We start from the raw sequence: 21,233 nt of genomic DNA, 5'->3' as shown, positions 1-21,233 counted from the left end.
GGGAGTACCTGCTAGCGTGGGAGGGGTTCGGCCCCGAGGAAAACACCTGGGAGCCGTTGGCCAACATGAGCAATTCCACAGAGACCACCCGTCTAAACCCAGGCCTCTGGGAAGGTGCCCTAAAGAGGGGGGTACTGTTGAGTGCCGCGCCCGTGGCCGTCCATGGGTGCGGCCTCCTACCTCCACCGCAGTGGCAACCCGCCGCGGTAACTCTTAATTACTCCCCCTGGGCCAGTGCCTGTCAGTCCGGGGCTGGTCCACAGTCTGGCCGCCGGGTAGGGAGCCGTCCCTGCTCCTCCCTCGCGGCATTCCTCCGCGGAGGAAATCCAAGATGGCCACCGCCATCTTTAGGCGCGAGGCCGCGCCCCCTTGCTTGATTTAAAGGGACCTGATCCCTTTAATGATACTCACCTGCTTCCAATGATCCAGAGCAGAGGAAGTATATAAGGAGGCTTCCTCTGCTCATTCCTTGACTTGGCAACGTCCTACGTTGGTCAGGTCTGCTTGCTTCGGTGAGTTCCAGTGCCTTGATTCCTTGTTCCTGTTTCGTCTTGGTGTTCCTGGTTCCTGGCTTCGGATTGGCTAGTGGTGATTCCTGGTATTGACTTCGGATTGGCAAGCAGTGATTCTCTGGTGTGTGACTTCGGACCGGCAAGTGGTGATCCCTCAGTGTGTGACCTTGCACTGGTAAGCGGTGACCCTCTGGCACTTGACCTTGGACTTCTTCCTGACCATCGTCTCCAAGGGCCCACCTAAGTCCCAGCGGCCCGGGTCCCTATGGGCTCCTCCCGGGGGGAACCGTGGGCTTCCAGGGGTGAAGCTCCAGTCAGCCCTTGCACAGAACGTCCATTTCCTTGACCTCTCAAAGGTCCACCTAAGTCCCAGCGGTCCGGGTCCCTACGGGCTCCTCCTGGGGGCCCGCGGACTTCCAGTGGCGAAGACACACTTCCGTTCCTCGACGTCACGACTCTTTGTCTGCCTCCACAGTCGTCTCTGTCTACAGTGCCGAGGGTCAGCTGGTCACATCTGTTCCTGCCTTGCCTCTCGATGGGAGAACCTACGGATCTTTCTCCAAAGGTATACCATCCTCCCGTCAGCCCAAGGGTTCACAATCCTGAGCATAACAAAATCATATTCATAAAAAGAATATTCTTTTTCCCAAACACAAATAAAATCTTTCAAAACATCTGATGAATAAAAAATCCAATAATTAAAAAATGTTCCATTTCCCCCAAAAAATTAAATATTTCAAAAGAGCAGAAACATCAAATTACACCCAATAATTAAAACTAATAAGGATTTAAAAATCTCCTGCTCTGCATACCTGGGATCTTTTGATTTCCAGTCACCCTGAGATCATTAAGGATTGGGGGAGGTAGGGCAGTACAAATGTTATCTTCCCTCTCGCACACACGCACAATAACACATTCATTCTCTCACATACACAGGCTCTTTCTCCCTCCCCCCCCCCCCACAGTAGATACCCTTCCCCCTTGCCTCACCCCCTACCCAGAACCAGGTCTTTCTCTCTCTCTGACATACAGTCACTTTCTCTCTGACACACAAGCACATACACTCCTCTGTTGTGTGACTGCTCATGTACTCAGAAGTGCTTTCACCACCTCCTCCTCCTCTCCCCAGCAGACATGCAGCAACATCATACAAAAGATCTTGTGCTGGCTGCCAGCCCTTCCCAGCCTGCAGGTGCCACTTTCCATCCTCCCCCGCAATCATTGGCTTTCTCCCTGATGGGGCTGCTACTTCTCTCTTCTTAGCTCAGGCTGGCTACACACTCTGGACACTGCAGCTTGTAAGTTGTCTTCCTACAGTGACTGCCCCTTCCCCCTCCTCCCTGTTACAGTCCCCAGCACAGATATTTCCTGCGACTCACCCCTCCCTTTTTGAGATAAGTTTGCTTTCACCTTCAGGTCCATAGCACTTCCCCATTGGCTGCCCGCATTCCACACAACCCTGCTGCCTCTTGGCCCTTCCCAGGCACTGCTGCGGTCTGCTGTGCCTAGGGGAGGGTTTGTTTGTTTTTAATGGCCAGGCAGGAGGGCAGGGGCAGAAAAAGCAGGACTGTCTGGGAGAAAGGAGAATGCATGACCACCCTAGGAAGAACAGACTGAACCAATTCTGCTCACTACATTTTTAAAAGGATTGTTTTTGGAGGCTTCTTGTTATCTTTTGTTTGGATAACAATAATTGGCCTACAGATTCCAGCATGCATTGGGATAGAAACCAGGAGACAAGAGTTATCTGAGCCTTTCTCCGTTGTTCAGTTAGATGGCAGTATTTGGGTATAGGATAATTATACTCATTTATTACTACTGTTTATCATTTTTAAAGTGCTACTATACATTCTCAGTGCTATGCTTACAATCTAATCAAGACCAACATACATGACAAATGAGTTTGTGGAAAGTGCATTTATTGTAGAGAGGATTCAAAAGCAGCCTCAAAAGGTGAGTTGTTTGTTTTTTTTTTTTAACTGGAACCGAATACAGACAGATAGGGAGCACGAGGCATGGATTCAGGAAGTCTATTCTAGGCACATGGTACAAAGTGGAACGCGCACAGTTTGGGGGTTGGTGGTGGAGCGGAAGGGGAGGGGCACAGATCAAAGCAACTTGCTGGATGAATGGAGAAAGAAGAGAAGATAGGTAATGCGGGCTGCAGAGCGGATGCATTTATAGGTGAGTAAGAGAACTTAATCTGTATGCAGAAGCAGACAGTGAGTCTCTGTGCAGCGACTTGAAAAGAGGGGTTCCATGGTCATAGCGACAGCGGTGCATTTGAATTTGGAGACTGCAGTGGAGAAAGATGGTGAAGAGCAAGTTCCAGTAATCGAAGTGGTAGCAGATAAGACGTGGATGAGCATTTCGGTAACATAATTATGAAGGAAGGGATAGAGAAAGAAAGAACATGTTTTAGCAGTGTTTTGCATGTATGGAGAGAAAGAGAGAAAGATATCAAAGATGACTCCAAGGTTATAGGCCAAGGAAACTGGGAGGATGAGGGCAACATCCACAGAGACAGACAAAGAAGGAAGAGGGGAAGTGGATTTGGGGCGGGGAAGAAGTCAAGAAGTTCTATCTTGGCCTGTGATAAATTTAAGGTAGTGGAGGGACAAAGTTTTGATGTCAGACAAGAGGCCTGCAACGACTTCCTATTAACACAGAATCTGTTGGCAGATATTCTCTGTTTCTATGCAGTAAAGAGGAATGAATAAAACTCCTGTACCCAGTTACTGCCATCTAACCCAGGCTATGATAAAAGGCTCCAATAACTCTTGCTCTCTAGTTTCTATTCTTTGCATTCTGGTTCTGCTGCTCATCTATATTTGGTGCTCTGGTGGCCAGCTCAGCCTGTTCTGTATTATGATATATCATCTTACGTTGCACGTTTTCATGCATCGTGGCCACTCTTCTTTCATTATGTACAGCAATGTGTAAAACCCATCACGTTGTATGCAAAACAGGAATGCATTTTGGTGCCATTCCTGCCCATGATCGGGCAGAAAACTTGGTTCCTTGTTCCGATTTTCCACCACCACACTTTCCATGATGGAAACATCTTGGCACTCACCCAGTTGATGAGGATAATTCTAGGCTGTTCTGTGTTGGGATCTTTCACCCGTAATAATCCGTACAAGATGCTGTTCTCTGTAAACTTCCCAGTCAGCTCTTCCAGTCCACCAACTGCAAAATGAAAGTGAAACAGAGAGAGAGAGAGAGAGACAGACAGGGATCATCTTCGCAGTCAATCATAATTGTTCGCAAATGAGCCAGTGCCCACCCCTAGCATTCACTGGTACACTTTGGCACAATGCATAAGGCAGCGCTGCTAACTAGATTCATCAAAACCTAGCAACCTGCCCATCTGAGAGAAGCTCTGATGTATTACTTCAGAACTGACTGTATAACGGGGCCCCTAAAATAGGGTTTCATGATTAGGAGAGCCCTTGGGGAAATCCTTAGAGGAATGCGCTTGGCATTAACATCTGGGGTTGCGTGATGTGTCTTTATTGCAGAGTTTATTCCTGGGGATCTGTTTGTCTCTTTAAGTGGTGCTGTGAGGAAGACCACTAGAAGGAGCATGTATGGGTGCAATATCAGCTGAAGCTCCTTGGGAAGTGAACAGGACTGTCTGGCAGGAATGAGGTCAGGATAGGGGAGATTCTCTCTTCTTCCTTGCAGCCACTGCTGGTGTCTGGCAGGAATGAGGTCAGGATAGGGGAGATTCTCTCTTCTTCCTTGCAGCCACTGCTGGTGTCCAGCAGGGCCATAGCTCCTGGAAGGAATCCTGGATTTTCAAGTAAATAGGATTCCATCCTGTGTCCGTGTCCAGGGAAGAAGCGTTAAGAGGATCTGCAAGTCTAGAATGTTGTTTTTTTTTTTGGAAGGGTTGGACTAAGAGCTAGTCCCTATGGCTGAATAAAAAGAAAGGGAAAGACGTGGTCATTTTGAAGGAGAAGGAAGAGCAATTTGTTGCTGCTGCTATTTATGCTGTAAGAACCTGTGACATCAGTGATGCTTAAGATTTTTGACTCTGACTGCTGGTATCCCCAGATTTTGGTAAATAAAGGTTTGTTTGGAGATACCCTTAGCCCAAGGTGTGGGTTTGAAGAGGCATCTGTCAATACACGGAAAAGGCTGGAGCTTGGTTGAGATCACAGAGAGGGAAGAGGTTTCTGGTGGTTTCCCCGGTCCAGCATGGTAAATATAGCCCTTGAGCTTGAGCCAGGCCCACTGTACCCTCTGCTCCATCATTTTTGTTTCTGAACCTACAAGAGACTTGTGCTTAGCCCTCAAACAGGCATCAGGCACTCTCGTATTTTATGTGCCCCCTCTCAGGGGGTTACAATTGCTTATTTTTATCTAAATTTAATAAACTGTTCTAAACAAATGCAGTGAATTGAAATGGGGTGGGGGCTATGATACTCAGGGGTGGTTCTGTCATTAGGGAGGGTGAAGCAGCTGCCTCAGGCGGCAAACGTTTGGCGCGCCCCCCCCCCCCCCCCCCCGAAAACAGCTCTGCAATAGCCACCTCAATCTGCTTTAAGATAGAAAATCCCTTGAGGATCCTGCATCCTGCAGTTAGAAAGACGCTGGCGGCGGCGGCGCCTAATGATGACATGCCCAGAGGGATCCCAGGCTCCATCAACAGGAAGAAGATGCCCAGGGTGGCAGGGGATTATGACATGGCCACAGGGTACCCCATTCGATGTGTCTGCTGCTAAGAAATATTTTACTGTGTTTTAAGAACTTTTTAAAAATATCTGTAAAAGTTTAATTATAGAATGTTTTTCTAATTGCAGCTGTTTTGATTTGTTTTGTTAGTGTGGTTTTACTATTATGATTGAGGTTTTATATTTCCTGATTTTATTTTTGTCTGCATGTTTTTATTTATACTTTATGTTCTCTTTATTCTGCGGGTCTGTCTGTGTTCTGATGTGTGATAGAGGTGAGGTATTTGGCTACTGTATAGTTTCTGTGTCAGGATCTATAGCATCCTGGCTTGTTTTATTTACTGGTGTACTGGTAGGTGGTGTACTGGTAGGCTTGGTGAAATTTTGCAGTATTGCATTTTCATAGATAAGGGTTCAAGTTAGGGCAGTTTTGGTATGGCAGGTTTATTATATTGTAATTTGTAGTTCATTTTATTCATGGCTTTCTGAGAGCTGAGCTCAAACCCAATGCACTTTACAACAGGCCTGTATTTATTTATTTTATTTAAAAGCTTTTGTTTTCCAGTACTTCCAAACTCATTTCTCAGAATGGATTCAACAATATAGGCTCCAAGTATCTTTTTTTGCAGGATTTCCTTGTCAGCACCAAAGCAGTGTATGTAAATATAATGTAGATGTTGTAAGCAATATTTTTACCTCAACAGACTGTACTTGGAAAGTCCTTTGTCATGTAAAATCTGTTAATAGAAATGCATAGTATTGTGTGTGGTGAAGGCTGTAAGGTTTGTGTAGGTACCTAATACACAAGCACTGGCCCTGAGAGAGTGCAGCACGCACAGATCTTCACCATTCACCCATCTCCCACTTTCCCAGGGAGCAGATGCTGAGGAAGAGTGGGAGACAGAAGTTAGCGTTTCCCGGGAGTGTGGCAGGGTTGCCTGCTTCCTAGAAATATTATCACTGACGCTCTATCTGCCCCTCCTCTGGGAACCCTGACTCCTTCCTTGCCCCTTCCCCTGGCATTTCAAATCATCAAAAGGGACAGACTCCACGGAGATCATCCCCCAGGCCTTTTTTGTGATTTGACCTGTGCCATGCCTTGGGGAGGGGGTGCCACCTCACCCCTTGCCCTCGGGCAGCAGATGGCCTCGAGTCACTCCTGGTGATGCTTTCTGGTTCATAACTATAGAAAATCACACAGGAAGGGGATAATTAAAAACAAAACTGTATCCAGACCATGAACCCTTTTTGGAGCACAGCTGTGCCAGTTGATTCCAGTGTATTTCCATCTGGAAAAAATTCATCGCTGATATTTTTTTCATCTGGACAAGCACTATAGAGCAGTGCTTCTCAACCCAGACTTGGGGAGCACACCTAGCCAGTCAGGTTTTCTGGATATCCACAATGAATATGCATGAGATAGATATGCATGCAAATCTAGGTGTGCCTCAAGGTCTGGGTTGGATCAATACTGTGGGTCACAATTTACAACTTACCATGGAGTTTCATAGGATATTATTATTATTATTAATAAAATTGTCAGTAAGATCACCATATTTGTTCATCGCAAAATCACGGACCGGCATAATTTATTAAGATATGCCTAAGATCCAGTCTACCTATAAGCAATTTTTGCAAATTAGATGTCTTTGCTTTGAAGATACAGAATTTCAATATCAGACTAGACTTCTGAGTGAGAAATTCTATAATAGAGGCTATCCAAAAAAATGTGCTACACGGGCTTATAAACAGCCAAAATATGCAAACAGGGACCTTCTACTTAAATATTCATCAAAGGAAGTAGACACAAGATTAAAATGTTTTGAGACATTTGGAAAAATCACACGCTTTTGTAGCTATTATTAGAAAGCATTGGGATACATGGGTATGGCACTGTGTTTTAAAGGACATGGATTGCCTTCACTTGTGGCAAATAAATAAATAAATAAATAAATAAAAATCCAGGAGTATGTCACTCGAGCAATGCTTCCTAGAAGGCAAGAAGATACAGCCCAAGTTAGGAGGCATTTTCCATTTGGCAGATGTTCACATTGCAATCAGATGATTACAGGTTTGGAATGGTCACCAGTGAATTTTTCACCGAGCATTAAGTTATAATTTCATATTGACTGTACCACCACATGGGTTGTTTATGCAGTTATCTGTCCCTGTGACTTAATTGACGTGGGGGCAAACTAAGAGACCAGTTAGAATGAAATTAAATGAATATCAAAGTCTCTCTACAAGTAAGATCAAAGCGCCGATGGTACAACATTGCCTGGATTACAGTCATGTATTCACAGATTTACTTTTTTAAATAGCCATGGAGTCTGTTCCCTAATGCAGGGAAGCTTCTTTCCATCCATATAGCCAGCTTTTTTTTGCAGTGAGGCTGTAACAGACACCATGGTTATTTTAAAAAGTAATCTTCAATACAGTCTTTATACGTATCATATTTAAGGATAAAACATGCCCCTTAGTGACATCATCAACCAGTTACCCTAAGTAATACCAATCTATTTCTAAATTCAGACTCTTGGGCTGAATTCTGAAATGCGAGTTGTGTTGGGTCTATTAACAGCTAAAGTTCAGATGGACATTAAATGTTGCTTTTAATTGCAAGATTATAACGTACAAAGTTAGGGAGGTGCATTTGTTTCATTCATTTTGAAGTTACATGTGTAACTTGTGGACTTTATAGTACATGCGCAAAAAACAGAGAATGTGCGCATAAACTCGATCTATTAAAAATACATGCATACTACCTGTTATGCGTATACTATAAAGTCCGCGAGTTACTCCGAAACGAAGGATAATGGCCCTATGATTATAATAAGAGCAAAATAAGAACGAAGTATTGCTGAAAGCCCATAGGCAGAGTACACTCCTATAAGTACGAAGGCCCTATAATGTGCAGCAGTAGTAGGTTATTGAGAGGAGAGCTTTCTTTAGATTTGTGCCATTATCCTCTTATTTAGACAAAGTAAAAGGAGCCACACTTGAGCCTACTTTGATTGTATGTATATCTGCCAGAAGTTCAGCATGCAAGGATGCAAGGCCCCAGGGGTATACTTATTGTGGAATGGTTCAGTAAGTACCACCTGCATTCATTAAACTGTTTGGGGCTAACAAGGTAATTATATTATCAGCCTTAATAAAGTGAATTTCTTGGCTTCTTCTGAGTTAAAGAAATCTCGAGGTCCCAGAAACAGAGGTGGTGTTCTGTCAATACGTGCAAGACCTTGGGCTGTTGCATAGTTGATACTACCCAGCATGTGGCACAAGCTGGGTTCATGCCGACAGCACGCACACACGCAAGCCTGAGACGGAGCAGGAGCTTCACCTATAGGATGAGCCTTTGGGTCCTGAGGCCAGTAAGACTTAGGAGAAGGTCCATAGTTAACAGGATGTCCATGGGTCAGGGTGGGTGGTGGTCAGAGGTGTCGGTATCCAGACAGTGGTTAAGGCATACGGCAATCAAGGACAGCATCAGAATCTGAGCAGGGGTCAAGGCAGGCGGCAATCAAGGGCAGCATCAGAATCTGAGCAGAGGTCGACAGGCGGCAATCAAGGGCAGCATCAGAATCTGAGCAGAGGTCCACAGGCGGCAATCAAGGGCAGCATCAGAATCTGAGCAGAGGTCCACAGGCGGCAATCAAGGGCAGCATCAGAATCTGAGCAGAGGTCCACAGGCGGCAATCAAGGGCAGCATCAGAATCTGAGCAGAGGTCCACAGGCGGCAATCAAGGGCAGCATCAGAATCTGAGCAGAGGTCGACAGGCGGCAATCAAGGGCAGCATCAGAATCTGAGCAGAGGTCCACAGGCGGCAATCAAGGGCAGCATCAGAATCTGAGCAGAGGTCCACAGGCGGCAATCAAGGGCAGCATCAGAATCCGAGCAGGGGTCAGGGCTCGAGAGATCAGTCAGAGGGGGAGAAAGAAAGCAGTAGACAAAGAAGAGACAAGGAGAAGCGGGCAGAAACATGGCAAGGACTGGACCGGTGCAAGGCTGAAACAAGTCAGGGGCAAGGCGAGGACTGGAAAAAGGCAGGAGGAAGGATCTGAAGCAATGAGCACTGCAGACATAGGAGGATCTGTTGCTGAGGCATTGGATGGCTGTGGGAGCAATGTTAAAATGGCCGGTCGACGTCATCTGCTGGTGCCGTGGGAACATTTTCCGTCACAGAGCTCTAATTAAATGGGGGAGGGGGAAGGCGCGTACATGCCTAGAAAAAGGCGGTATGGGTATCCTGAGACATGGTGGATTTTGGCGGCATCCCAGGATAAGTGCAGGTCAGCCGCAGTGTGGTGACCATGGTCAGCCAAGTGTTATAAGTTCATTCAGAAAATCCACATATAAATCACAACACATTCAAGGACTTAAAACATAGCTCAAATTTTAATTTCAGTTTAATTATTTTATTTCCCTAATGTCAAAGGCACCCATACAGAGTCCATATATCACAGTCTTCATCAGTGTAGCAGCCCATAGTCGTTTCTCTAAAGGGCACCTATCAAAGGACTGTGATGTCGGAACTGCATCCAGATGCATGTAAAAGCGGGTAAAATAATTTGGGTTGAAAGTAAAATATGAGCCAGCGTAAGTACTTGGGTGTGGCATTTTGATTTATATCATGGGTCTTCTAAATTCCTGCACCAAGGACCACACGAGATCAATGAGAAGAAAGAAGCCTGATATTAGACCTTCCAGCCCTTTCATCCAGTTTAAATGACTTGGTTTCTTTGAATCCCTTGATGGTTTTGAAAGTTTCTAAAAATTGCTCAAGAGAAGGATCTGCACTCATTAGGATGAACTCCAAAACTGGTATAACTCCTAGTTCAGGGACATAAAATAAAAGGTGGTATTACTTTTTTAAAGGGGATAGCTACAACGCCGAGCAGCATTATGTTCTACCAATGATGATACTTTATTGTAGTGCCATCTAGAAACACAGATCCTGTGATGGGAAATGTTTTTTTCCATTTCCAGCAGGGCTGGAAAATAAAATTGTTAGCTAGAGGGCTGCAAGCCTTCAGACTCATTCCTGTTTTGAATTCCTTTTCCACAAGCCAGACAAGGCTGGGAGTGCTGTGGTGGCAGCAGTTAGTTCCCCCCCGAGCAGAGTGAGCTGCTGACCCTGCCTGGTTAGGTTCAGGGCTGTACTGGGTAAGCTCTGGGAAAAGCTGAATCTTGCCCACAGAGGTGCAGTCGGCCCTGAAACTCCAAGCTGGCTGGGAAGGAGGTGAACCTGTTAACGTTTCCTACCCAACAGTTGCAAATGAATCCTCTGTGAAGTTGAGCATAAGGGACACTCACTAGAGAGAGCCATCGGTGGACCAGTGGGTGCTTTTATGACCGGGGAATGCAAACAGGCCATGCTGAAATGCCATTTTTTTACATCTCATCTCACGCACTGCCATGACAATTTAAAGAAGAGCAGAGAAAATGCATAAAGCGGAGAACATAAAAACAATACATTACTTAACAGACCCGCCCAATGTGCGACTGCACAATAATGACCATTTTAATTCAGCACTATCAGTGCCGCACAAGATAGATCAAGGAGCTTTTAGTCTAAAATTGTGCATGGGGGAGGGTTAAATGACTTGCAGGTCATGTAGCGGGTGATGGGAGTGGGTAGCAGTGAGGTTGGACATCTGCATCATTTTATTTATTTATTTGCTTTATATTCTGCCTTTCAGCACTTCAAAGCAGATTCAGATATCACAGTTACAAAGCTGCGTGCTCTAACCATTATGGGCTAAGGCTGGGGTATAACATACAAGCATCAGAGGGATTAAGATGACAATGTTATGTAACTGAGACCAGTCCCTAAGTATGGCTGAAGGATAAATGAGTGGTGGAGACCTCTGAGATATAAATAAGACAAAAAAAAATAAATAATAAAGTGGAACTGCTTTGAGGAATGGGAGAGAAAATGTGTAATGTTGTTTAACTACTAGCAGTCAGCGAGAGAGAGAGAGAGAGAGACTAATCAGGAACAAATGCAGACAGCAGCCCAGCGCCTCACTTCAAACTCTGGATTTGGCGTCAGCCACATAAGAAGACAGAAAGCATCTGGTCCTTCCCTATATCTGGCAGGAGCCTTCCGCTGGCGCCACTTCTGCAAGAAAAGTGGAGCTTCTACCCGAGGGCGCATGCTGCAGTAATTGTGCAGGCCAGGGATGAGTATACGTTTTGATAACCGTGACCATGTCAAAAAGTATCAGGATCATTAAGGGATCTAGTTATGCTAACTATTGACGTGTAATCTTACTTTTCTAACTGATTATAGTAGCTGACGGTTTTACAAAAGTAACTCAAACAGATTCATTTTTAGGGGAAAATGTAATATGGATTACCTACACTTTTCCTGATTTTTCTAGTAGTTTTCTGACTGGACTCAATATTAGGGATGTGCATTTGTTTCAAACAAATTACAAAAACATGACGAATAAGGGCAATTTGTTTCATTCAGGGGGCCCCTGAAACAAATCAGGGGCCCCCAGAATGAAACAAACCTTATTTGTTGCATTCGTTTGAAAAGAATGCATCGGGCCTAAGCCTAGGCCCAAAGTTGGGGCCTCGCCTAAGGCACAGGCCGATGCTCAAAGAAGGTGCCATGGCCTATGCTTGAGCACGATGCCAGGGTCTCGGCCTAGGACCAGCCCGATGCTGAGACCTTGGCTGGTACTACCCGAAAAAGGTCTTACCTGATCCGCTGTGATTCTGATAGCAAGGCCAGACTTCGGCCTGGACCGAGGCCCAATGCCACAACCCGATCGGGAGGCCGGGCCCCGATGCCTGGGCCTCGGCCTAGGCCAGGCCTGGAGCCCATGCCTTGCAGCTGCTTCCACATCCTCTTCTTTTCTTCTGATGTTGTCCACTGGGGTTATGCTAGAGTTAATTAACGGCAATGCAGTATATCAAAATGGCACCGTCCGCTGAGGTGAATGTGCCGGAGTTAACTAACTCCAGCAGAAGACTAGCGGATCGTGTCAGAAGACATCGCGGCAGCAGCTGCGAGGCCTGGGCTCTGGGTCTGGGCTGAAGCCCCGGCATCTGGCCCAGGTTGCGATGTCGGTCCTGGGTCCAGGCTCCAGCCTAGGCTGAGGCCCAGGCATCAAGACCCGGTTTGCAGGCAGAGATGCGGCATTGGGCCTGGGTCAGGCTGAGGCCCCAGTGTCGGGACCAGTCTCTGGACTGGGTCATGCAATCGAGCCTGGATCCGGGCTGAGGTCTCGGCGTTGGGACCTGGCCTGAATCTGGGCTCTGGCCTAGGCCCAGGCCAAATCTCAGCCTTGAGAAGGTCCAGGTTATGGCGACTTATGGCTCCCTCGGCCTTGCAAGGCTGAGGCTTCGGCCTAGGCCTTGCCAACGGATCCCCATCAGACCGTGTCTGTGGGGGTGATCCTGGCCCAGCATTTTTCCGGGTGGGCGGATGTAAGGCATACAATGGAAGCAGTGCAGTGCAGGAAATCTCTCATATGCATATTCATTATGGATATCCTAAAAATCTGGCCTGGTTGTAGCTCTTGAGGACTGGAGTTGGCCAGCCTTGACCTATGGCAAAAATGTTTTGAATGTAGGGTCCAAGGTGATTCAGGAAACTAAAAGTAATAACTCATTTTTCTTTGCTCCTCAGGAAGACCTAACCATACTTGGCACTTAAGTAATCAATTACCTAGGTTGCCTATCGTAAAAAAAAGTTGTAGGCAGCAACAACAAAAGCCAAAACAATCAATGTAACAATCAAAAAGAATAATCATATAAATTAGAAATAATACAGTAAGGATCAACAGTAAGATCAATGGTTAAATAAGTCTGTAAAACAATTAAATAGAACAACTATGGTGATATTGGCCATGTCTTATGTATATTAATAGTATTATTTTTAATTTTAGTTAATGTTTTGTATTGTTATTTTTATTTTATCTTTTTGTTCAAATGTATTATATGTTTTACATGTTCTGCTAACTTGCATGGAGCCATTTATTGGACAGATGGTATACAAACCCAAGAAATAAACATAAAATTGTAAAAATAAAAGGTCAACAGACGAGTTGTAGGAGATATCTTTCTACTGGGCTAAATTAAAATCATTTGAGATTAGCTTTTAGGAGCTCCACTCCTTTCATCAGCTCCATCAATTTACGTGTGTAAGTCGATAAGCTGTAATCAATCATTACCAAAACGAACAGTGCTATGAAGAATTTTTATTGTACAGGGTGTTAATTCAATGCCTCAAGTATAGATTTTTTTTTCTAGGTTTAATCAATTAATCAGAGATAAAGGGGAAAAACCCAGGGCCTGGACATACAAATCTAGGAGAAAAAAAAATGGAGGCAGGTCCCAGGCTGTTATGTGGAGTCCCTGTGTTCAATTTCCCACTTAGGACCTTCCGCTCCCTGGGTCATCCTGAGCTAAGGATGCTGAAGAGGCAGCGCTCACAGCCTTAGGGAGTCCCCTGCCATCACACAACAGCGACACTCTGTAGCCGGATTTCAGGTCCCACAAAAAGCCTTGGTGTGTGCCCCCCCCCCAGCCAAGGATCGTCACGGCAATGATCGGATTAAGTGAGATGGGAAGTGATATCAAATAGAGGAAAAAATATTCCCAGGTACTTGCAAATGAAGGCTCATGGCGCCAGATCCCAGCCCTAGCTCCACCTGACCTGAAGCCCCAGGGAGCGGGGGACACACGGATAGGTTAAACAAAAGGGGCAAGTCCGAGCAGTCTGTATTTTTAAAATGGATATGTATTTCATTTCTGGATACCTAATGGCTACATGACGTCAAGAGTTTTGTCTTACTGTAGGAGGTTTTTCCTCAGATGGGGAATTCTGATAGCATCTCCCCCCTGCCCTCCCCGCCAAACGCATTTTCCAGGCCAATGATTCAGTGGTAAGTACTCTGTGCCGTCAAGCAAATGATCCGGGTCCAGTCCAAAGCATCCTGATCAGCCCTCAGGCCGGCAGTCAGATCACGGGAGCAATGTTTAACAGTCTCTAGGGGGAAAAAGGAGAGCCAAATACCGACACTTGCTACTGTAAATATCTCAGTAAGGCAGGAAAACTACCGGTGCCTTGGACACATGTTCCAGTTCAGGCTCCCTCCCCTTTTCTCCTCTCCCTTCCCCCTCTGTCCTACCCTTCCACCAAGGGTCCTTATTTGTGATCATGGGAAATGCAGTTTTATAGTTAAATAAATTGAAATATGCCAGCTAAACCTTCCAACATTTGGAACTGCGTACGTAGGGCGATTGTGGAGTGCCTACGGCACTAAGGTTGCAAAGACGACTGATCTAGCGCTCTTTGGCCATTTCAGATCATCCTGGATTACCACTGCCCGATGGTGAGCTTTGTAGCCTACGTCAGCACCGGCACCAGATCTAACTCACTCCCAACAAAATGTATCTAAGAAGGGTCACTGGCGGGGGGGGGGGGGGGGGGGGGTCAGGTCAGCAAAGCGTTTGGGACGGAGGCTAATTTCACTAGTATAACAGTTCCCTCGGGTCTGACCCTAGAGAGAGAAGTCATGGTCTGGATTCCTGACGTCCCAGTCTGTTGCCATGGAAATAAGAATGACTGCCAGCGATTCGGTACCGCTAGAGAATGGAGACAACGGGGGGAGAAAACTTAAAAAAGAAAGAACAGCCGTCGAGAGAAAAAGGATGCTGCATGAGAAAGCTCACACGGGAAATGTACAACGGTACTGTACTTGGCCTGTGAAGATAGTGTAACACCCCAGATGCAGCACATAAAATGAGAGCGGTGTCTGATGCCTGCCTGAGAGCTAAGCACCAGTCTCTCTCTGTAGAGTCACAAAAATAAAAATGGTCAAGCAGATGGTGTAGTGGACCTGGCAGCTCCCCGGTGGGTGGTCTGCATGCATGTGTGGTGGGATAGCAGATCATGCAGCGGGTTTGGGGGTTAATGTACATCCGTAGAACTGTGCAGGCTCCAGAACTCAGCTATCAACTGGTGCTGCGTGGCAAGATTTGAGATGTACCACAGAGCTGTGTTCTGAGGGGTTTGTACTGTAAATACAAAGGAGGCTGTAGGCCGGGGGGGAGGACACAGGGCATTTAAGGGCTGTAAGTAAATTAGGACTCAGGTACAGTGCCAAAACCTTCTGTTGTGATTCCAGTTCACAGCAGGTCAGTTAGTTGAGGGCTCGTACTAGCGGATTAGCTGTGTGTGGTAAACTTGTGCAGTGCCCGCCTCACAACACAGTACTTGCTCTCACACTCCCTGCTCAGCAGTTTCTCATTCTGGTGGAGTTTTAAAGAAAAGTAAAAGAAAAATGAAGATTCTCACCAAATCTCATCTAAGGAAAGGAAACAGAAAGTCTAATTGAAGCAGGCGGGAGGCTCTCTCTGGGCTCTCCCGCAAGCTTTTCCCTCTCAGCAGTTCCCCCGCTCTCCCCTTCTGGAGTGTGCTCATCTAATGCTTCCTGACAGGAAATGCCCGCAGCCCAAGATTAAGTGATTGCAGCTGATTACACGGTGCAGAATGCAAACTGGGGCTGTCTTTTGTTAGCTTTAAGTCCTGAAAGTTTTCTTCAAAGTATGCTAACTTCACCTATGTCTTCCACAGAGCGAGCAGGACCCTTGTTTCTGAAATCCTCAGAGATCACTGGACATACACAGTATATCTGGGCATCAGTGCCTCTGCCTCTCCTTAGCCACAAAGATTTAATGGTAACTGTCGAACATAACCAAAGCTAATAATAATAATAATAATAACAAAGAGAAGCTGTTTGAAAAGAAAAAGAGTCCAGTTCATAGATTCCAATCTATTCCTAAGTGCCTGACAGTACTACATGCAATCCAGGGGAAGGCAAAAAATAAAAAAATATCATGCCAAAAGGAACAATCTGATTTCGTGTCTGCAAATAACATTAAGGTAATCTGAGGAAGATGTAAGTCTCAGAATTACTTGAGAAACTGGGTCAGACAAAAATGAAACACTGTCCATCGAGTTACCCAGCTGCTGCTGTTATTAATGGTGACATTATTTCATTTGTATAGCAATTTTCTCCAGTGCAGCCTATCTTTGAATCAACAGGGGATAAACGTAGTGCGACAGGGGAAGACCTATACCTACTTCCATTCTTTCTATAGGCAGAGGGTACAACCCATGGTAAAACTTAGTCATGATACTAGGATTCACACCCCTAATCCTGCAAAACAAAATGTCATGGGAGCTTGTAATGCATACAGAGTTCAGAGGACTTTGGGTTTAAACTTTCGTATGAAAGAGGGCACACACTCAGCAACACAGCAGGAAGGAGTGAGATAATGGTGGTTCCCCACAAGCTTATTGCCAGGATCTTCACTGAGGCACAACTATGAATTCAGCGTTACCTGTCTCTATAATCACCACTTAGTCATAAGTGCTGTTGCTTTATAAAAATGTACCTCCCTGCCTTTACAAGGGGGGTCAGCCTTAGAGGCTGCTGAGCTGTCTGTCACTCTGTGCAGCATCTGGAAAATGCACAAATGTATGTTGCCAGGGGACAGGATTCACCTGTAAGGCCCAGGAGATCACACTCCAACGAAAATCAATCCATGCAAGGGGGCGATCAACACAAAAATTTTAATTTGCTGAATAAATCATCAGGTACAAAAAACAAATAGTCCAGCACAGAATAAATACAACAGTTTTTATGCACGAAGAATTTCAGCCAGTCTCATAACAGAAAGACTAATCCTCATGCCACTTGCATCCTGGGACAGGGGATCCCTCCAAAAAGGTGTCTTCTCCTCTAGAAACCCTTGAATTCCAGGAACCCTCTACCTGCTAAGAACATAAGAACATGCCATGCTGGGTCAGACCAAGGGTCCATCAAGCCCAGCATCCTGTTTCCAACAGTGACCAATCCAGGCTATAAGCACCTGGCAAGTACCCAAAAACTAAGTCTATTCCATGTTACCATTGCTAATGGCAGTGGCTATTCTCTAAGTGAACTTAATAGCAGGTAATGGACTTCTCCTCCAAGAACTTATCCAATCCTTTTTTAAACACCGCTATACTAACTGCACTAACCACATCCTCTGGCAACAAATTCCAGAGTTTAATTGTGCGTTGAGTGAAAAAGAACGTTCTCCGATTAGTCTTAAATGTGCCACATGATAACTTCATGGAGTGCCCCCTAGTCTTTCTATTATCTGAAAGAGTAAATAACCGATTCACATCTACCCATTCTAGACCTCTCATGGTTTTAAACACCTCTATCATATCCCCCCTCAGCCGTCTCTTCTCCAAGCTGAAAAGTCCTAACCTCTTTAGTCTTTCCTCATAGGGGAGCTGTTCCATTCCCCTTATCATTTTGGTAGCCCTTCTCTGTACCTTCTCCATCGCAATTATATCTTTTTTGAGATGCGGCGACCAGAATTGTACACAGTATTCAAGGTGCGGTCTCACCATGGAGCGATACAGAGGCATTATGACATTTTCCGTTTTATTCACTATTCCCTTTCTAATAATTCCCAACATTCTGTTTGCTTTTTTGACTGCTGCAGCACACTGAACCGACGATTTCAATGTGTTATCCACTATGATGCCTAGATCTCTTTCTTGGGTGGTAGCACCTAATATGGAACCTAACATTGTGAAACTATGGAATGGGTTATTTTTCCCTATATGCATCACCTTGCACTTATCCACATTAAATTTCATCTGCCATTTTGATGCCCAATTTTCCAGTCTCACAAGGTCTTCCTGCAATTTATCACAATCTGCAGCCCATGGGCAAGGCCTTCCATTCTTCCTTCACCCCTGGAATACAGGATTCTTCCTTGGATCTGAACACCACAGGATCTCCAAGGAATCCTCTTCCAGTTCAGAAGTTAAAACAGAGAAGGAACATGACCTCCCTCCCCCCACCCCCCACCCCCCTTCCAGGAGCCCAGCAAGATGCACAGCCCTCGGCTGCCTCTCACCCGCTCCCTTCCACATCAGACTCCCTCACTGCTCTCTCAAAGAACTCCTCAGAGCGCTTTTGCCAGTGACTCACCATTTATAGCCCTCCTCATTGACCCCCACCCAGTTTAGGGGATGGACCAACCTGTCACTCCTAAGTGATCATTACTCTTGTGTAACTTCCCATCACTGAAATATTCCTAACAGTGATATGGGGAAAAACCTAGCTCCTCTATCATGATTCAAAGGGTAAGTGTGCTATATATTAAACAAAGAAAGTTGGCCTGCACTAGCCAATCAATAGATGGCTAGCTGCAGGCCAACTGGGGAGAAGAAAGCCTAAATAATTGTGTCAGCGACTGCCAAACAAACCCTATTAGAGCTATAGTAAAATATAACTATTCCTTCCCATTGGAGGGCACATGGAAACCCTGATTAGGCAATCCACTTATTTACTCATATGAAATTATTGCCTTCCCCTGGATTAGATGACTGAGGAGTTAAAGGAGCTCTTAGGGAAGATAAGGCCATTGCAGAAAGACTAAATGAATTCTTTGCTTCTGTGTTTACTAATGAGGATGTTGGGGAGATACGAGTTCCAGAGATGGTTTTCAGGGGTGATGAGTCAGACGAACTGAACAAAATTACTGTGAACCTGGAAGATGTAGTAGGACAGATTGACAAACTAAAGAGTAGCAAATCACCTGGACCGGATGGTATGCATCCTAGGGTACTGAAGGAACTCAAAAATGACATTTCTGATCTATTAGTTAAAATTTGTAACCTATCATTAAAATCATCCATTGTACCTGAAGACTGGAGGGTGGCCAATGCAACCCCAATATTTAAAAAAGGCTCCAGAGGCGATCCGGGTAACTATACACCAGTGAGCCTGACTTTAGTGCCGGGAAAAATAGTGGAAACTATTCTCAAGACCAAAATCGTAGAGCATATAGAAAGACATGGTTTAATGGAACACAGTCAACATGGATTTACCCAAGGGAAGTCTTGCCTAACAAATCTGCTTCATTTTTTTGAAGGGGTTAATAAACGTGTGGATAAAGGTGAACTGGTAGATGTAGTGTATTTAGATTTTCAGAAGGCGTTTGACAAAGTCCCTCATGAGAGGCTTCTACGAAAACTAAAAAGTCATGGGATAGAAGGCGATGTCTTTTCGTGGATTACAAACTGGTTAAAAGACAGGAAACAGCGAGTAGGATTAAATGGTCAATTTTCTCAGTGAAAAGGGTAAACAGTGGAGTGCCTCAGGGATCTGTACTTGGACCGATGCTTTTCAATATATATATATATATATATATATATATATATATATATATATATATATATATATAAATGATCTGGAAAGGAATGCGACGAGTGAGGTTATCAAATTTGCGGATGATACAAAATTATTCAGAGTAGTTAAATCACAAGCAGACTGTGATACATTACAGAAGGACCTTGCAAAACTGGAAGACTGGGCATCCAAATGGCAGATGAAATTTAATGTGGACAAGTGCAAGGTGTTGCTTATAGGGAAAAATAACTCTTGCTGTAGTTACACGATGTTAGGTTCCATATTAGGAACTACCACCCAGGAAAAAGATCTAGGCATCACAGTGGATAATACTTTAAAATCGTCGGCTCAGTGTGCTGCAGCAGTCAAAAAAGCAAACAGAATGTTAGGAATTATTGGAAGGGAATGGTTAATAAAACGGAAAATGTCATAATGCCTCTGTATCGCTCCATGGTGAGACCGCACCTTGAATACTGTGTACAATTCTGGTCGCCGCATCTCAAAAAAGATATAGTTGCGATGGAGAAGGTACAGAGAAGGGCAACCAAAATGATAAAGGGGATTGAACAGCTCCCCTATGAGGAAAGGCTGAAGAGGTTGGGGCTGTTCAGCTTGGAGAAGAGACGGCTGAGGGGGGATATGATAGAGGTCTTTAAAATCATGAGAGGTCTTGAACGAGTAGATGTGACTCGGTTATTTACACTTTCGAATAATAGGGGGCATTCCATGAAGTTAACAAGTAGCACATTTAAGACTAATCAGAGAGAGGGCGAGAAGGAGAGGGTGAGAGAGCACCTACGCTGGAATCCGGGGGTGAGGAGGAGTAGCCCCGAAGGTCAGCTGGAGAGACTGTGACGCCGGAGGGCGAATTAGGAGGCGGGACCGGAAGCGGTCATATCAGCAGCTGGCGCGACGCTAAAGCCGCGTGCGGAGACAGCAGACTTTGCTGGGCTTCGCCTAAATTCGTCATCAGAATCAAGTAAGACTCTCTCTTTTTTTATCTTTTCATCTCTCCGACTTGGGGTTAACAGTTTTTTTTTAAAGGATCTAGCAGAGCAGAGAGGTAGTTTGGACGTTTCCTGTATATGTGGTTAGAGCAATATGCCTCCTAAACGGAAGGGGAGAGTTAGAATCTATCCTTCCCTTCCTTTACCATCTCCCATACAGCAGGAAATAAACTTCATGATCTCTCCTATACCTCAAAAAGAAGGAGCTGAAGAACCTGGTGTGCCAGGAGGTCAGGGAGGACCTCCTGAGCCTGCAGAGGAGGCTTCCTTAAGCCCCAACACCGGGCTACCACCAACTCAGAGAATGAAGGAAGGTTTATCTGAAAATACTTTGAATGAGATCAGAGACTTTGAGCCTATAGCGGGGAATGCTCAGTCCCGCAATAAGAGCTCTGAAAATGGAGTTAACCTAGCTACCTCCTTGATCTTAGATGGAGGAGCAAGGGAATTGACTCAAGTGGCCCCCCTAGAGGGGGCAAAAGATCTTCCGCTAAGTAGTAAGCTGACGGACATCCCAACCCGACCTTTGTGGGATATGATAGCAGGCATGATGGTTAATATTAAAAATCTTGAAGGGAAAGTAGGTTTGATGTATGAGAAAAATCAACAAGAATTTCTAACAACACAGAAACAGATTAAAGAGTCCAATGAAAGGATTAAATATCTTGAAATACAGGAGAGGAAAACTTTGGAATTTAAAGCAACGGTAGTTAAAGATAAGGAAGCAATGTCTAGAAGAATAGAAATATTAGAAAATAATTCCAAGCGTTTCAACCTGAGATTTCTAAACTTTCCCAGGATTGTGGGGGAAG

The 21,233-nt window shown here is 45.1% G+C and overlaps 1 protein-coding gene across 1 annotated transcript in view; it reads right to left on the bottom strand.

The window, feature by feature from the left end:
- The window catches only part of LOC115087796 (drebrin-like protein), a 195,529-nt gene that overhangs the window by 69,618 nt on the left and 104,678 nt on the right, over window positions 1–21,233 (bottom strand). Inside the window, exon 3 of the mRNA XM_029595386.1 lies at window positions 3,589–3,701. Coding sequence (XP_029451246.1) covers window positions 3,589–3,701 — 113 coding nt within the window. The remainder of the gene's footprint in view (window positions 1–3,588; window positions 3,702–21,233) is intronic.

Source organism: Rhinatrema bivittatum, chromosome 1 (genome assembly GCF_901001135.1).
Source record: "Rhinatrema bivittatum chromosome 1, aRhiBiv1.1, whole genome shotgun sequence".
Taxonomy (NCBI): Eukaryota; Metazoa; Chordata; class Amphibia; order Gymnophiona; family Rhinatrematidae; genus Rhinatrema; species Rhinatrema bivittatum.
The sequence above is the reverse complement of the archived record's forward strand: the minus strand, read 5'-3'. Positions and strand labels throughout refer to the sequence as shown.